This window comes from Bos indicus, chromosome 29 (assembly GCF_029378745.1).
Source record: "Bos indicus isolate NIAB-ARS_2022 breed Sahiwal x Tharparkar chromosome 29, NIAB-ARS_B.indTharparkar_mat_pri_1.0, whole genome shotgun sequence".
NCBI classification, from domain to species: Eukaryota; Metazoa; Chordata; class Mammalia; order Artiodactyla; family Bovidae; genus Bos; species Bos indicus.
The window spans coordinates 24,556,388-24,573,896 of NC_091788.1; the positions used below are offsets into that span (position 1 = coordinate 24,556,388).

At 40.8% G+C, this 17,509-nt stretch overlaps 1 protein-coding gene across 2 annotated transcripts in view; it reads right to left on the reverse strand.

Annotated features, from left to right (window-relative positions):
• Positions 1 to 17,509, reverse strand: part of NELL1 (neural EGFL like 1) — a 1,057,189-nt gene that overhangs the window by 936,359 nt on the left and 103,321 nt on the right. For both annotated transcript variants that reach the window (XM_070783206.1, XM_070783205.1), the window contains exon 3: positions 13,015 to 13,165. In XM_070783206.1, the coding sequence (XP_070639307.1) occupies positions 13,015 to 13,165 (151 nt within the window). The remainder of the gene's footprint in view (positions 1 to 13,014; positions 13,166 to 17,509) is intronic.

A 17,509-nucleotide genomic window follows, 5' to 3' on the forward strand; every position in this document is an offset into this window, starting at 1 on the left:
CTCGGAGCACAGTACCTCCCAGTAGCCCAACTCAGAACCTGGAACCTCACCCTTGACCCCTCCCTCTCTGCCCCCCACAACATCCAACACAACTACAGCCAGTTCGCACCACCTCCTAACTGTCTCTTAAATGAATCCATTTCTCTCCATCTGCACCACCATTATCAGACACAGTCCAGATCTCCATCCTCTTGAATCCAGATTCTGGAAAGCTTCAGCAACCTTCTAACTGGCCTTCCATCTCCAATTTTGCCTCTTCCATGCCGTTCTCCACTAAGCAGCGGGTGTGATTTTTCTAAAATACAAATCTAATCATGGCACACCTGTACTTAGATCCCTTCCATGACTTCTCATTGCCCTTGGAGTAAAGGCTAAGCCCAATGAATAGCTTAGAAGGCCATTCACAGTCCAGCCTCTTGCTTAACTCTCTGGTTCACTTCTGGCCACATCTCACCCCTACGTCCCTACCTATGCTCTGCCCACTCTCCAACATCATGGCATTTTTCTCCAATTAATTTAACCCACCATGATCGCTCTCATCTCTCTCCCCTTCACTCATGCTGCATCCAGAACTCTCTTCTGTGTTCATCATCATCTGGCTGATTTCTACTTATTATACTTTGCCTCTTAAGCATAACCCTCATTGAGAAGGCTTTCCAATCTCTTTTGGGAAAATCAAGGTATTCTGCTCTGTGCTCCCTACGTTCCTGCTGCTGCTGCTGCTGCTGCTAAGTCGCTTCAGTCGTGTCCGACTCTATGCAACCCCATAGACAGCAGCCCACCAGGCTCCCCCATCCCTGGGATTCTCCAGGCAAGAACACTGGAGTGGATTGCCATTTGGGTTGCCATTTCCTTCTCCAATGCATGAAAGTGAAAAGTGAAAGTGAAGTCTCTGTGTCGTGTCCAACTCTTAGCGACCCCATGGACTGCAGCCTACCAGGCTCCTCCACCCGTGGGATTTTCCAGGCAAGAGTACTGGAGTGGGGTGCCATTGCCTTCTCCATCCTACATTCCTAGCAAGGTACTAACCACACTTTGTGGTATTTCAATGACTATCTCTATCTCTGCATGCTTCACAGTTGTAGCCCAGTATCTACCACCACACAAGGTATGTGATAGATTTTCATTAGTATTTCCTGAACATTATTGATGAAGGGGTTTTCAGTCTACTAAGAACACAGTTCTAAATCTACAACCTCCCCAAATTTATTTGCAAAGTGACAACCTACTTGTATACTTTGAAAACAGCATAGAGATATCTGCATTTGGTCAAGATTCCAATTTGAACTTGCTTCTTTCCTTCCCAATTGTAAGCAATTTAACAACTGAAGTCATCTACTTTTTTTTTAATATAAGCCTTATGTTATTTGTTCTTGAGGGAAGAATTAAACTTGAGTTTATATAAGAGCTTTAATTTGTAAAAATGTACTGTTAATCATCCATGAAAAACTTTTCTCTTGGGTTATGTTCAAAACAGGTAATACTCTTCTAGAATTCCTTCCACCTCCTAGCCCTCCATTCTGACAGGCTTCAATAAATCATCTGAAACTGCAAAACAATTTACATATTAGCATAAATCATCCATAATTAGGAAGGCAAATCTGCAGCTTAGAAACTACCAAATGCATTCCATTAGGACAGCCACTGTTTCTAGATTATACATAACAATGTCTTAACATGAAAACCTAAACACTATTTCAAATAATGAGGAATTGCCAATATCTACCTTTTTCACTTCTGAAGAATTTGGGAAGGTATGAGGAAATATCTACCAAAAAAAAACCCTGAGCAGAGAAAGGGCAATGACATTTGTTGAGTGCCTAGAAAAATTAGACATGAGGACACATTCACCTAAACACTCCTGCTGAATCCTCCCAATAACTATGACATTAGGCTTCCTAGATGGTGCTAGTGGTAAAGAATCCACCCACCAATGCAAGAGACTCAGGTTCTATTCCTGAGTCAGGAAGATTCCTGCCGCCCCCACCCCCGTCCCGGCCCAGCACCCAAACTAGGAAACGGCAACCCACTCAGCATTCTTACCTGGGAAATCCCATGAAGAAAGAAGCCTGGTGGGCTATAGTTCATGAGGTTGCAAAAAATCAGACACAACTGAGCGTGCACACACACACACAACATCATTAACTTCACTTTGCATAAAAGAACACCAAGGTTGAGGTAAATTAAAAGCAACTGCAAAAGCTCACACATCTGATAGCTGACAGACTGAGGAACTGAACCCACATCAATCAGGCATCAAAGTAGAAAGCTCTTTCCACCACAAGAACTACAAAAACTGAAGAGTAACTTTTGAAATACAAAAATTTTTTAAAGGAGATGCCTTCTTAGCAAGTCAAAAATGTCCTCTTCATCTCACAACAGTGTTCCAAAGTAAGCTTTTTCTTAGACCCCCAACTTTCAGATTCCTGGCTAATTATGTTTAGATTGAATTTTATCTATAATTTAGAAGTAAAATTGAAAATCAGAAGATTTACCATTATATCTTATAGAGTTGCATATACTGACAGAACGTTCAATTAGACTTAATCCACGTTAATTAAGCTTTCCATTTTAACAAAGCTCTTTATTAACATACTTTAATCAGAAAAAATAAACATTAAATCTGCATTGCCATTAAGATAGCTCAGCAAGACATTCGTCTTTGTTGCTTTACCAATGTGCTCAACTGGCACTATAAAAAAAAGGATAAAAATCCATCAAATTAGAAATACAGGCAAGAATAACAGAGTGCCCATTGCACTACATAAAAGAGTCTACTTCAATTACTAACTCCAGGTATGTTTGCAATTGTCTTTATATTTAAGCTTTCCATTTCATTTTATCTACTCACTCAAGATATTCAGGGAAACTCAATTGGCTCAGTTTCCAAGGGAGTTTCTAGATACCATTGTGCCAAGTAGTTCATTCCTGGTTTAAGGAATCATCTCCCAAATGATCCACTTCCAGCTGCTGGAATCCCACCAGGTGAGAGAGATGCCTGCCTTTAGCTAGAAGGAACCTCAGCCACTGAATGAACTCTTCCGCCATTAATTCAATAATGGCCTTGCCTGAGAAGAGCTGGAAGCCTGGCAGAAACTGGAAGCAGTGATTTCCAAAACAGTAAATGCAGCTTTTCTGGATGACAGAAAAGGCACTGGATGATGACTTGCCATGGTACACAGGAAGGAGATTGTTCAGATCCAAAATGTGATTCCCCATGGTGCTTCGTCAGCAAAGGTGACGTTTCACTGGAAATTGAACATTACCAGAAGGTTTGGGTGATAGATACTGTTTTCCTTTAGCCAGTGAACTAAAGTGGCTGTTTGCTCATCTGGCCACTTCCTAGCATCCACCTTCCCCTCAACATCAAATTTCCACCTTATCATCATCATCATGGCTTTTTGTTTTTTAAATTACAGCCAACAACTATGGTAGATGTTTAGCAAATACTACTTTTTTCCCCAAACTTTAGACTTTTCATTTTGTATTGGGGTATAGCCGATTAACAATGTTCGGGTAGTTTCAAGTGAACAGTGAAGGGACTCAGCCATACATATATATGTATCTATTCTCCTCGAAAACTCCCTCCCATCCAGACGGGCATATAACATTGAGTAGAGTTCCCTGTGCTATACAATAGGCCCTTGCTGGTTATCCATTTTAAACACAGCAGTGTGGCAAACACTTCTAGTCCTGTACAAAAATCCCAAGGGATTCCTCATTTCTGTCTCCAGGTACCAGCACCTTTGCCCTTTTCACTGTCCTGCGCACCTCCCACATATAGTACATCCAGGGCAGTATCTATTCCGGGGACGATATATTCGATGAGAACCTTGGGAATCAGACATGACATTTCTGAGCAGCCCTAAGCAGAGCCAAAGAAAAGGAATCATCTGTCTGCTTAGTATTAACAGTTGCTAATTACATACTATGTGGCTGAGTACCACCTGGCAAAAACCCCTATGTGATGCAGTCTCTTACCTACGCAATTATCATTATTTGGGCACAGACCACATGCCAAACAATCAAGACAGAGACTGCCTAGTTACTCCAGTAACCAGGCTTTCTCATCCTTGGCACACAGTTAGAACCAATTTCCCAGTAATGGTCAATAAAATGTGCTACAGGCAATGCATGACACTTCCAGGATTAGCCCTTAAAGCTATCCAGGGAGATTATGACAAAAGTCTAATCATAGTAGAAGCTATTAACCTACCTCTCTCAGAATGTCATAGTTCAAGGTCATAAAATAAAACAGTTGAATAACGCAACTAAGATGCTACACAAAGGTTTATCTGTGTACACACAGACTACACATCCTTTTAAGATGTTTCCCCTCAGAAAATAAAAGTAGTGAGTATGTACAGGTACCAGAAAAGATTTTCACTCTCATTATCTTACAGCACGTATTATACATCTTTAATTAACCATAAAAACCAGAAGTCATCCATTAAGTACTTCATTTAATCATTTCGAAACTTTTAAATATTCCTCTAACTTAGATCAAAAAGAGGGAGTTAAACTGAAATTTAAGAACTAAAGAAAAGAACTGAAAATGAAAAGAGTATATAGCAGTATCCACGGGCTGTATTCAAACTGACACTCACAGGAAAATATAAAGTCTTCAGTGATTTTACCAGTAAACAGAAAATACTGAAAACAAATGAGCTAAACATCGAATGAGCCAGTAAAAATACCAAAGTGATTGAAAAAGAGGCAAGAAGAAAAAAATCAATGAATTTAAAGTGAAAAAAAATAACAGACCTCAATTAAACTTAAGAACTGTTTCATTAAAAAGGTCAATAAATTACACAATCCATGATGAGCTTCTCTAAGAAGGAAATATATATATTTCATATTACAAGTTAATGAAGAAATAACCACAAATATAAAAATTTTATTAAGTAAAGGAATATAATGTCCAACTATTTGCCCAAAAGAGGGAGATCTCAAAATATATGATTTCAACAAAATGTAAATTGGTCCACAGAAGAGTCTAAAATTAATTAAGTAGAACAATACCATAAAAGAGATGAGAAATGAACATTTTCAGTAATAAAAGATTTCCCAGCCTCCCCAAACACAAATTATCAGCCCACATTATTTTCAGGCAAATTCTATCAGAAACATTTATAAAAGAGGTATTGCCTATATATTTAAACCAGTCTAGAGCATAAAATTCAAAAAGCTTTGAATTAAATCACGTAGTCAGAAAAACCTACTGTATCTCACTTATGAGTTAAAAAGTCTTTAATGAGTTTAAAGTGTTTAGAACAATGTCTAGCATTTATCAGCACTTAAATCATTACCATTTTATTATTATTATTAATATTGATGCAAAAATCTTAAACATTAGTAAATATAAATTTAAGGATTTCAGAAATAATTCAACTTTATGGACTCAATGTAATTAATGTTAATAAATGAAAGAAAAAAATAATTATTTCAAAAGGTACCCAGAGAGGGTGTTTAATAAAATGTTACAGCTGTTCATAATTTTTGGCCTTTTAAGTTAGATGATGATTTTATGTGTGTGTATATATACAAAACACACACACATATATATACTATATATACACATATATATAAGCGAGATTGATTTAATAACATGTAACAGCCGTTCATGATCTTTTGACCTTCCAGTAAATCAGGAACAGAACTAAGTTTCCTTTACATGGTAACGTATATGTGTGTATATATGTATATATACATATGTAAGATAGATTAGAAACTATCAGACATTATACTAAACAGATAAGAAAACATTAAGATACGTTGTCTGCTGCTTCTCTCTGACTTTAATGAGGACCTTTAATCTCAAGAGTCTAGCCAGTATCATAAGACAAGAAAAACTGATAGCTACTATAAATACTGGAATGAGAGAGACAAAACACATTATTATCAAGTTACAAAACAATATATTTAAAATCAAGGGGGATCATCTGAAAAAAACAAAAACTAATTTAAATGCCTAGTGCCTGTGGACTGAGTCCCTTCAGTCATGTCCAACTCTGCAGCCCTGTAGACTGTAGTCTGCCAGGCTCCTCTGCCCATAGGGATTCTCCAGGCAAGACTACAGGAGGGGGGTTGCCATGCCCTCCTCCAGGGCATCTTCCCAACCCAGGGATCAAACATGGGTCTCCTGCACTGCAGGCAGATTCTTTGCCATCTGAGTAAGCCACCAGAGAAGCAAACACCTACTACATGATACATAATCAACAAATGTTAGCTAAAAAAAAATAACTATTCCACATAACTCACAGAGCCTAAAAGTCTAACACAAAAATCAGACCAAAGGCATCAAAAGAAAACTACAAATCATTCTTTCTCATGAATATAGATACAAAAATTAATATACTATTAAATCAAATCCAGGAACATATGACAAGAACTATATCCCACATGACTAAGTGGGATTTATCCCACATATGCAATCTTGGTATAATGTCCAAAATCAACTAGTATAATATCCCACATCAATAGAATAGGATAAAACTACATGATCACCTTGATAGATACAGAAAAGCACTTGAAAAAAGTTAATACTCTTTCATGATAGAAAACACTCCAACTAGAAATGGAAGAGAACTTCCTCAACCTGATAAAAGCATGCATGTTAGGAACAAAAGGAAATTTCTTCAACCTGGTTAAAAGCATCGAAGAAAATCTACAACTAACATCACACTTCACAGTGAAAAATTGAACGCTTTCCTCCTTAAGATCAGAAACAAGACTATCTGTTCCTATCACTTCTAGTCAACATTGTACTGGAAGTTCTACTCAGAGCAATTAGTCAAGAAAATAAAATACATTCAGATAAGACAGAAATAAAACTATTTGTAGATGATTTGATCTTTTAAGTAAAAATTTAAGAAATTCTTTAAAAAATTATTAGAATAAATCAGCAAAGCTGCAGGATACAAGATTAATATGCAAAGATCAATTTGAATTTCTATAAAGTAGCAATGAGCAGACATGAAATTAGTCATTACATTTACAACGGCATCAAAAAGAATATTTAATAATCATTTTTTTAAAACATTAACAAAAGTCATGCAAAACTTATACTCTGAAACTACAAAACACTGTTGGAAAAAAATAAACACCACCTAAATAAATGGAAAGACATTTTAGGTCAATGGATCAGTTGACTTAATGTTGTTCAGATGGCAATACCCTCCCACACCGATCTATAGATTCAGTGCAATCCCTTTCAAAGTTCAGCTGATATTTTTGCAGAAATTGAAAAGCTGGTTGTAATACTCAAATGGAAATTTAAGAGAACTGAAACAGCCAAAACAATCTTGAAAAGGAAAAAACAAAGTTGCAGGACTCACATTTATCGATTTCAAAACTTAACACAAAGCCAAATAATCAAAACAGTCCTGGCATAAGAACAGACATATATATCAACGGAATAGAATTTGAGACTCCAGAAATAAACCATCATATTTATGTGCAATTGATCTTCAACAAGGTTACCAAGAAAATTCATTGGTCTTCAACAAACGGTGCAGGGACAACTGGCTATCCACATACAAAACATCAAGTTGGACCACTACCTCACACCACAGAGAAAACAGGCTCAAAATCTATCCAAGATCTAAGTATTAAGCCTATAAAACTCTTTAAAGAAATCATATGCAGTAAATCTTCAGACTCAGGATTAGGCAATGGTTTCTTCAAAAAGAAGTACAAGCAAGCAACAAAAGAAAAACTGAACATCAGATTTAACAACTTTTTTGCCTCCAAGTATATCATGAAGAAAATGATAGAATCTACAGAATTGGGGGCGGGAATCTATAAATCATATGTTATAAGGGACTTGTATCTATAAAATAACTAATACAAAAGCATGAAGACAAACAACCCAATTAGACATGGACAAATGCTCTGAATAGACAATTTTCCAAAGAGGATATATAGCAGCCAGTAAGTACCTGAAAAGATACTCAACATTATCTGCCATCAGGAAAATCTAAATGTATAGCAAAGGGACCAATACTCAACAATTCTCAGTGGTTACCGAAATGGGAAGGAAATCAAAAAAAAAGGGGGATACATGTATATGTCCAGCTGATTTACTTTGCATACACCAGAAACATAACAATGTAAAGTAACTGTACTCCAGTTAATAAAAAGTCACAGTGCAATATCACTTCACATCTACTAGGATGACTATATCAAAAAGATAATAACGAGCATTAACAAGAATGTGGAGAAATTGGAACTCTAATACACTGCTGGTAGAAATGTAAAATGGTGCAGGCACTTTGAAAGACAGTCTGACAATTCCACAAAACAGGTAAACATAGTGAGTACTTGATTCAGCAAGTCTACTCCTGGTTAATACCAAGAGAATAAAAATATGTGTCCACGCAAAAATTTGTACAGGAAAGCTCATTGCAGCATTATTCATAATAGCCAAAAAGAGGAAACAACTCCAATGAAAAGGTATCCAAACAACGCAATATTATTCTGCAATAAAATGAAATGAACTACTGGCCCACATTACCAACATGGAAGAACTTGGAAAACATTCTAATAAAAGAAGCCAGCTACAAAGGACCACATACTGTATGATGCCATTTATATAAAATGTCCAAATAGGCAAATCCATAGAGACAGAAGGCTATTGCCAAAGGCTGAGGGAATGATGAGGAGATGGTGGAGTGACAGCTAAGAGGTGTGAGATTTCTATGGGAGGTAATGAAAACCAGATCTTTATTACCTAACGCCAAGTGCATTACAGATTCAGAGTTAATCCTTTATAGTAATACTTCCCCTTGATACGACTAAACAAACATGGAGGAAGGCACCATAGAATTAAGAAGTGGAGGGGAATGTTTTATATTTCCTCATTTATTTTGTTTGAGTCAAGACCTGAGGTTTTCCTATTACAATGAAAAATGGTCATATGATTTCCATTCAGTGATCCTCAGGTTCTATTAGAAACCTGCCAGAAAGTAAGAAAAGGTAGCCTCAGATGACTCTACATGATAACACCAAAAGGGTTTTCAAAACCTTTCTTAAGATATGGATTTTTTTTTTAGATTCCAAAAGAGAAACCCATAAAATAGTGTTTCAAGACTTAGGATTAGACAAAGAAAGGAAATATATTTTTTAAGAGTTGTGCACTTAACACACACTCTCTTTTTCCATGCTTACCACAACCCTGCAAAGTAGATGATTATCCCCATTTACAGACAAGGAAATTGAGGTTCCAAGACATTCCATAGCAGGTATGGCGAAACTAAAAGTCAAACTCCCAGCTCCACGACATCTGACTCTGGAGCTCTCCTATATCGGCTGCCATTCCACTCACTCCTCACCTGCTTTGGGAAGCTCTCTGGTTCCACTGAGAAGCATTTGAAGACACCATACATTCTATTTCTGGACATTTATATGGCCCTCAAGCAGAGGAGGCCCTCACACCCAACCCCTAAGCTGAGGCAAGGACATGACCTTCCCATGTCTGTGAAGCTGAGACTGGCTTGACATCTCCACCCTTGGGCAATAAGAAACCTGCGCTTTCTCCCAACCTACAGAACACAGGGACTCTAACCATACCTGTTCACCAATACATATGCCAGCTTGCTTTCTCCAGGCTGACCCAGAAACAGCCAGCTCACTGTACTGCTGGCAGCATCCTCACTGAAGGCTCAGGGTCCATCACATCCCTCTGAGGCTGAGGACAAATTTAACCAGTGAAAAGAGACAGAAGAGTTGATCCTCACCTCTGCTGGAAATGTGCATGAAAAGACCCTCGACTCCAGCCAAATTGGTCTATTCTCTGCTCTTTTCTCTTCATACACACACAAAAAAAAGAATTCTGTTTCCTTAATTTCTCCCCTGTGAGACTGCCCACACTATTCTCCCTACTTCGGTACCCTTCCCTTTCCCTTGCCTGCAAAACTCAACCTGTTTCAGGAGTCTCCCCTCTAGGTCGTCTTCCTTAACCGCCAACTTAATATACCGAATTCACTGAACCTAACACCTTTCCGTTATTTTTGGCCTCAGTGGGCCTATCTAGGTTGACATCCCAAAAAGTAGTACAAGGAAGGTTTACTGAACTCTGCTTCCCCAGTTATAGACTCTGACATGAGAATGTAAGAGCAAGTGATCTATTAAAGAAGTGCTTCCAGGAGAGGGAGGGAGTAAAACAGGAAGTCGCAGCCTCAGCCTGTTTCGTGGTCGCTCTGGGGAATGAATGAAGCCTCAGAGCCTGACTGGTCTCCAGGCATCCAAGGCCAAGGGACTAGGCTTCCATACTCCACGCTCATGAGTCAATCATTGACTTCAGGCTGCCTGGGGAGGAAACAAACTCCCAGACACTTCCACTCTGAATCCAATAGGATGAAGAGACTACAGAAGCTGATGTCCAGCGCTCTGAGGCAAGTTGTTAGGTGCTTTGGAAACAGAGTCCATCAAACCCAGGTGAAGGGCACACCGAAACTACACAAGAGATCTGAGGGGGTCAGGGAGGGTGGCACCGTGTCTGCTGTGATGTCAAGGTAGGGCCGGCTTCATGGGCAGGTGTCCAGTATATCTGCACAGGATTCTGCCCTCAGAAGGGCCCCATGCTTCTGGTTTAATAGTCTGCAGTCACCGTCTTGAAATTCTTAGTAATTCTACCTTTGACTGCATTTCCTAAGTGAGGTCTGGGGGGACAGTGGAGCACACCCTGGGCAGGCTCTGTTCATGTGCAGCCCTGCCTACCACCACCTGCCACCTCCCTGAGACCAGTTCTCAGCCACTGGCTTGGCTGCTCCCTGGTGCCCAGGGCCAACCTGCCCTTCCCACACCCCCTGCCCAGTAACTCTTGCCACCCTCTGCCTGGGCAGTGACTGTTACATGGGCTTAGGGATTCCAATGTTCCCCCACCACTGTCCACTAGGAGAGGAGGGGGCACAGAATCAGTTTGGGGAAGCCACATAATTTTGAAATTAGCTACACACTGCCTTTTAACACCAATGGAATACTTTTCTATTAACAGCTCTTTTTTATTCCTTAGTTTTTTGTGTGGTCATGCCCTGCTTCCCACACCAAACTCTTAGATATTGTTTCTTTCATTTCCCCACAAAAAGTTGCATATCACCTAGAACAGAGTAGGTGCTTCGTAAGTATTTTCAGAGGATTAATATAAAGCTGGTATTACATTAAAAGTGGCAGGGAGGTTCCAATCCAAGATGGTGACTTAAGGTCCTGAACACACCTCCCCCATGGACACACTGAGTCTACAGCTACCAATGGAACAATTACCTCTGGAGAAAACCTAGAGACTGGCTAGGGATGTGGGCAAATGAGAATTAAAAAAAAAAAAAACTACACTGAAGCAGATAGGAGGGGGTGGGACATAATCTCACCATAAACCCCACCCTCATTCAGAGACCCACAGTCAGGAAGAATTCAAAACCTAGAACTTCTGTTTAAGGGGCAAAGAGTTTGAACTCCACAACAGGGACCCCAGTTCTTGAAACCTACACCTAACAGACAAGCCTCCCACAATGCTTAGCTTTGAAAACCAAAGGGATTCCTGTTCCCAGGACCCTCAAGGCTATAATGATAAGAGAAAGAGCTCACCCACCTACCTGGCAGGAGCGGGCAGGTCAGAGGCAGTTCATTTGCTTACAGTAAAGCATTGGCTTGAGAGGAAGGTATCTAATCTAACAGACATATTCAGGGCCCTGCCGTAACACTCTCCGGGAGGAAGACAGGCAGCCACACCATCTTGGAGTTCTGCGTCTGTGAACTCCAGGCAGGTCAGCATAAAGAGAACTTCTGCGCTATCCAGTGCCCTGGGTTGGTTTGTTGGCCTGTTTTTTTTTTTTTTTTTTTTTTTTTTACAGCCGTCACCCAAGGGACAGCTTTCATTGCCTAACCGTGGAGCCAAGCGCTTGGATCCCATGGAATTGTAACAGTCGAAGAGATAGTGCTTGGCAGGTTACCACTTCCAGGGCACTGCATATACAGCAGACTGAAACATACCCCTAGTCTTTTAGAGAAAGAGGCCTACTTGCCTGTCCAGGGGCTCTGGTCTGGGGAGCACGCTTCTGGTTCGGCACACTTATGGGGGCCAAGAGAAGGGGCTCTCGGGGAACAGAGGCTTGTGGACACACTCTTTCTCCCCTCTCCTGCTTTGCTCCAGCTTACCAGTATACCTTGTCTTAGATTATCTAATTACTTCGAATTCCCTAACAGAGGGACCTTTCAAAATGAAAACCCTTATATGGCTTCCCATTATCTACGGGGTCTTTAATCCAAGTTTTGTGACATGGCATCAAAGTTTTGAAAGGATCTGACTTTCTGTCTGCTTCTGTAACACCACCCATCGCTGACTACCCCACACATCTCACCCCTTCCCCACACACACTTAGCTGTAAACCACTTACCTGTTCCATCTCAGATCATGACAACCTCTTTCTGGAATGCTTTTCTTCCTATTCTGTACTCCCTCCTATACAGCCTGCCAAATATCTACTCACTTGATTTCCTTATCAACCATCATCCTTTCTTGGCTTAAGACAAAACTTAGTAGAACTGACAGCAACTACTTTTATCCCCGAAACACAAGTTTCCAGCACTTCTTCACGACATTCATTTGTCCACCTTCCCTACTAACTTCTGTGATGTGATCCTTAGAATAATCTATACTATTCATCTTAATATTCCCAGTGTCAAGCACAGTTCCTATAAAATAAACACAATGAAGGCCTATTGGAGGTTGCTGGTAAATATAACCACTTAACTTGATGACCTAAACCTGATGGATAGAATGTGGTTTTATATGAGCGAAGTCTATCAGGAGATACAAAATAGGTGAGTGGTCCTCAGAGAGCAAACAAGATAGCCACTTCACCCAAAGTAAATTCTTAACGCAAATTAAGTCCACAAACGTGTTCAACAGCCGCAAGGTTTCATCCAGCCAAACATTTTCCTGGAGTTGCACCCTTTACATTTTGTGTAGTGCATGAATTCCAGGTAGATCTTGAGAAGTAGTCTGTGCTTTCTTACCTGTGTTCCAGTTCTCGAATGGACAGGATCACTCCTGACGTGGATGGCTTCTGCTGCACAGTGGCTAGGAAGGTGAACTCACTCTTATTCCGGAACAGCTGAATTAATTTCTCACTCACATGAGGGGCTGCGTGGATCTCTCTTTCTGCATCTAAGGGGTCAAGGAGGAGGAGAAGGGGAAGTTAAGAAGAAATACAGATGGGAAAAGAGGAGAGGGAAGACAAGAGGGAAAAGGAAGAAAGACACACAGTTAAAAATGCCTTGTCCGGAGGATCCAGGGTACCTTTCCCCTTTGCCCTTCTTGTCAATAGTTTCCATTTTCAGCTGCCGCCCACCACTCCACATGGCTGCCTGCACTCAAGGCAAAGCCTGGAAATGCTGTCCCGGCCATCATGCCCACTTGTCACTTTGACAAGTCCACAGTTGGCCAGTCAGTGATTTTTCTGACAGCGATTTTGATGGGACATGGAGCAATTTGGCCTGCTGCAGACAGATTAGGTTGCTGAAAATAGGGTGAGAGGCAGTCAGATCAATGGGGTTCAAAATTCAGAAAATCCTGAGTCTAATAGGATCCAGTGCCACTCAGCAGGCTCTCATTTCCCTTTTCCCGTGGCCTCAGCTTCTATCTCTCACACACACATCTAGGGAAATATGTCCTCACTTTATGACCAGGAGAGATTTACTAGAGCAAATAATGCCAGACAACTGTGCTTTTGCTAAAAGAATAAATACAAGGCATGCTCAGGATCCATCAACGTGCCTGGAATTTCTGTACACATCCAGTAGATGACTGTCCTCATGAAATATTTATTAAAGTTGAGGCCAATTCAACAGGTCTAGAGGTGTGTGAGTTCGGAGAATCCTGCTCCTAGATAGGAATCCTTTCTGCAACATCCACATAATGAGAGAGATCCCTCATGGTTTCATACTCAGACTCACCCTTGTCATGATAAAACTGGGTGTCACACCACTATTTTACACTATACTTTCTGGAACCAGGAAGTGGGCACCAAGGGACTGGAATTAGAGAAAAAGTATTCAGAGGATTGGTGGACTTCTCTCATGACCTGCCAATGTCCTCTGCAAGCGATAGGGTGATACGTATGGTAACTCTTGATTATTTCTCTAGGACTGCCTGAGGAACCCTTAAAAAACATATTATAGAACTGCATTATGTACAATAGCCAAGATACAGGAAACAACCCAAGTGTCCATCAACATACGAATGGGTAAAGAAGCTGTGGTATACATATAATGGAATCCTACCTCAGCCATAATAATAGAATGAAATACTTCCATTTGCAGAAACATGAATGGAGCTGGGCATTATGCTAAGTAAAACAATCCAGACTGAGAAAAGACAAATACTATATGATATCACATATGTGGAATCTAAAAAATACAATAATCTAGTGAACATAACAAAGAAAGGAGCAGACTCACAGATGGGGAATCAACTAGTGGTCACCAGAGGAGAGAGGGGAGGGGGGGTGACCATACGCGGTGGGGGAGGGGAGGCATAAAGTGTGCGGTGTAATATAGGCTCGAGAATGTACTGTGCAACACGAGAATATACCCACGATTCTGTGGGAACTGTAAATGGGAAGCAACCTTTCAAAAATTGCATGAAGAGTTTTTAAAAAGAAAAGAAAAGCATAGAACTACAAAGGCCATGTCGCCCAAGCAATATCACAGACTCGTGTTAGGACTTTGAACCACCTCATTCTAAAGAGTGGTTTTTAAACAAAAAGAAATCCTCAAATTCTTCATCTTGGGCCTCAGTCTTCTCAACTGCAAAATGAGGCGGATGGACTAGGTGATTGCTCACAGTCCCCCCCAGCTACATCGCCTGTAATCCTACACATTGCCATTTCAAGTTTGCAGCACAGAAAAGAACACGGTCTTCCAGATGTAGGAGTCTAGGCTACAGATGGTGGGAAGTGAGAAATTAATTATTTCCTGCCATGTCAGTAAACAAAGCGTGCACAGCCAACAGCAGTTGCGGCCACCACAGAAGGTGAGCCTGTGAGCCCTTCGGAAGGTGAACCGGAAGCAGGTGAGCAGGTGAGGGAACTCAGGAAGGGAAGAATCTCTGCTATTAATAGCAGCCATCAGACTACAGCCACTCCCCACAGTCTCCCCTGAGGAAACTCGAGATGTGAAAACAGTATACTGGCCCACAGATACGTGAGGTGCGTAGGAATGATTTCAGGGAGCCCCGACACTTGCATCTTTCCATACATAGAAAAGCACTAAATTCTTTAACTTGGGGTACCTGGTTTTCTTTAATTTAAAATAATCTTTTGACTTCAAACTTCCTACCTTTTGTTGCAAAATTTCTACATAACCTGGCCCCTCTCTTTGCCTCCTTGGAGCAGTTCTCTCAGGGTTAATTGAGGTGCTGCCTCCCAGGCTTAAGTCCTAAAAATCTCCAGTGAATAAAGCATAGTGAGTTTGAGTAAGCTCCGGGAGCTTGTGATGGACAGGGAAGCCTGGCGTACCGCAGTCCACGGGGTCACAGAGAGTCAGGTACGACTGAGCGACTGAACTCAACCCAACTCAACTCTTAGGCTGTGACTAATCTTTTTACATCCACAGAAGTCAGGCTGGTCCTCTATAAGGAATGGCCCAACCCCAGAACACTCTACCCACAGAAAACCGACCTGAGTGTCATTTGTTTTCCTGCCTAAAGAAAGGCCTTCCCTGCTTTACTACTAAGTGGTATGCTGTCAGGCTTCTGCCAAGGGCTGACATAAGAGTCACTTAGGGAATGCTTCTATGCCTTTTACAAAATTCTAGCGAAAGACTATCCATTGTTGCTGTTATTCAGCTGCTAAGTTATGTCAGACTCTTTGTGACCCCACGGACTGCGGTATGGACTTCACTATCTCCCGGAATTCGCTCAAACTCACGTCCATTGTGTCAGTGATGCCATCCAACCACTGCATCCTCTGTCGTCCCCTTCTCCTCCTGCCCTCAATCTTTCCCAGCATCAGGGTCTTTTCCAGTGAATCAACTCTACACATCAGGTGGCCAATGTACCAGATCTTCAGCATCAGTCCTTCCAATGAACATTCAGGATTGATTTCCTTTAAGATTGATGATTTGAAAGCATCATTTCTTCAGCACTCAGCATTCTTTATGGTCCAACTCTCACATCCATACATAACTAGTGGAAAAACTATAGCTTTCACTAGACAGACCTTTGTCAGCAAAGTGATATCTCTGCTTTTTAATACACTGTCTAGGTTGATCATAGCTTTCCTTCTAAGGAGTAAGAGACTTTTAATTTCATGGCTACAGTCACCATCTGCAGTGATTCTGGAGCCCAAGAAAATAAAATCTGTCACTGTTTCTACTTTTTTACCATCTATTTGCCATGAAGTGATAGGACTTTCCATAAAGACTTTCTATAAAGATATTCAAAACCTATTAAATGTATATATAAATCACTGCAAACTAGAGACCATTAGCCAATGTTTGTTAATGTTATTTTTATTATTATTACTGCTGGGCAAAGAGCCTTGCAATCAGTTTCACTTAGAATTTAGTGCCAGGTAAAAAGTCTTGGTTGAGATTAACATCTAGATTTATTTTTTTCCTTTTTGCTACTTCCTTCTTTACTCATCAGTTAGGATTCAACTGATTGGTGGTGCTGCCTAGAGAGCTCGTAGAGGATTCTGAACTTAGGCCCAGTGTAAAAAGAGCCATGATTAATCAGCAAGCCGACTGGGGGAATGATGAATATCAGACCAGTTATGGGTGTCCTCACCTCTCAATTTTCCCTGAGGGATATGATCAAATCTGATGGCCAATGATCCAAAAAGTTTATATCTGCAACCCTAACCTCTCCTTTAAGTAACAGACTCGTATATCCAATGGCCTCCTGACGATCTCCATGTGCACATTGAATATCATTTCAAGTTGTATCCACCACTGAGCTCTTTTTCTCTCCAATGACCCTCTACTATCTCCTAAAGTTCCCAGTCTTGGCAAATGGAACCACCCACTTCCTAAGGTCAAAAAACTAGCAATTGTCCTTGATTTTTTATTTTTCTCCACCCTCCATATTCAATCCAAGAACGTATCATGAGGGCTCCGGCAGCTAGCATCTGTTTATTTCTTCCTGGCCCCACTCTTAAACTTTTGTTCAAGCTGCCATCATCTCTCCAATAGCATCCTCAAGGTCTCCACGCTGCCTTCCCTCCTCCGTCACCCACACAGCAGCCCAAGTGCCCTTCTTAAAACAGAAGTCAGGGTCCCTTCCATCTGCTGCATAAAACCTTCCAATGGCTTCCCATTGCTCAGGGTAACATCAGGCTCCTCAGCATGGCCTGCACGGCCACATACAAATTAACTCTTGCCTACCTCTCCCTTGTCCAGCTCTCACTGCATAGACAACCTCTTGGCCACTCCCTCCAACGAAACCCCCATTAATGTCTTATCCACCACTTTGGTGATTTCCCCACCTATCATGTACTGTGATCAATTATTT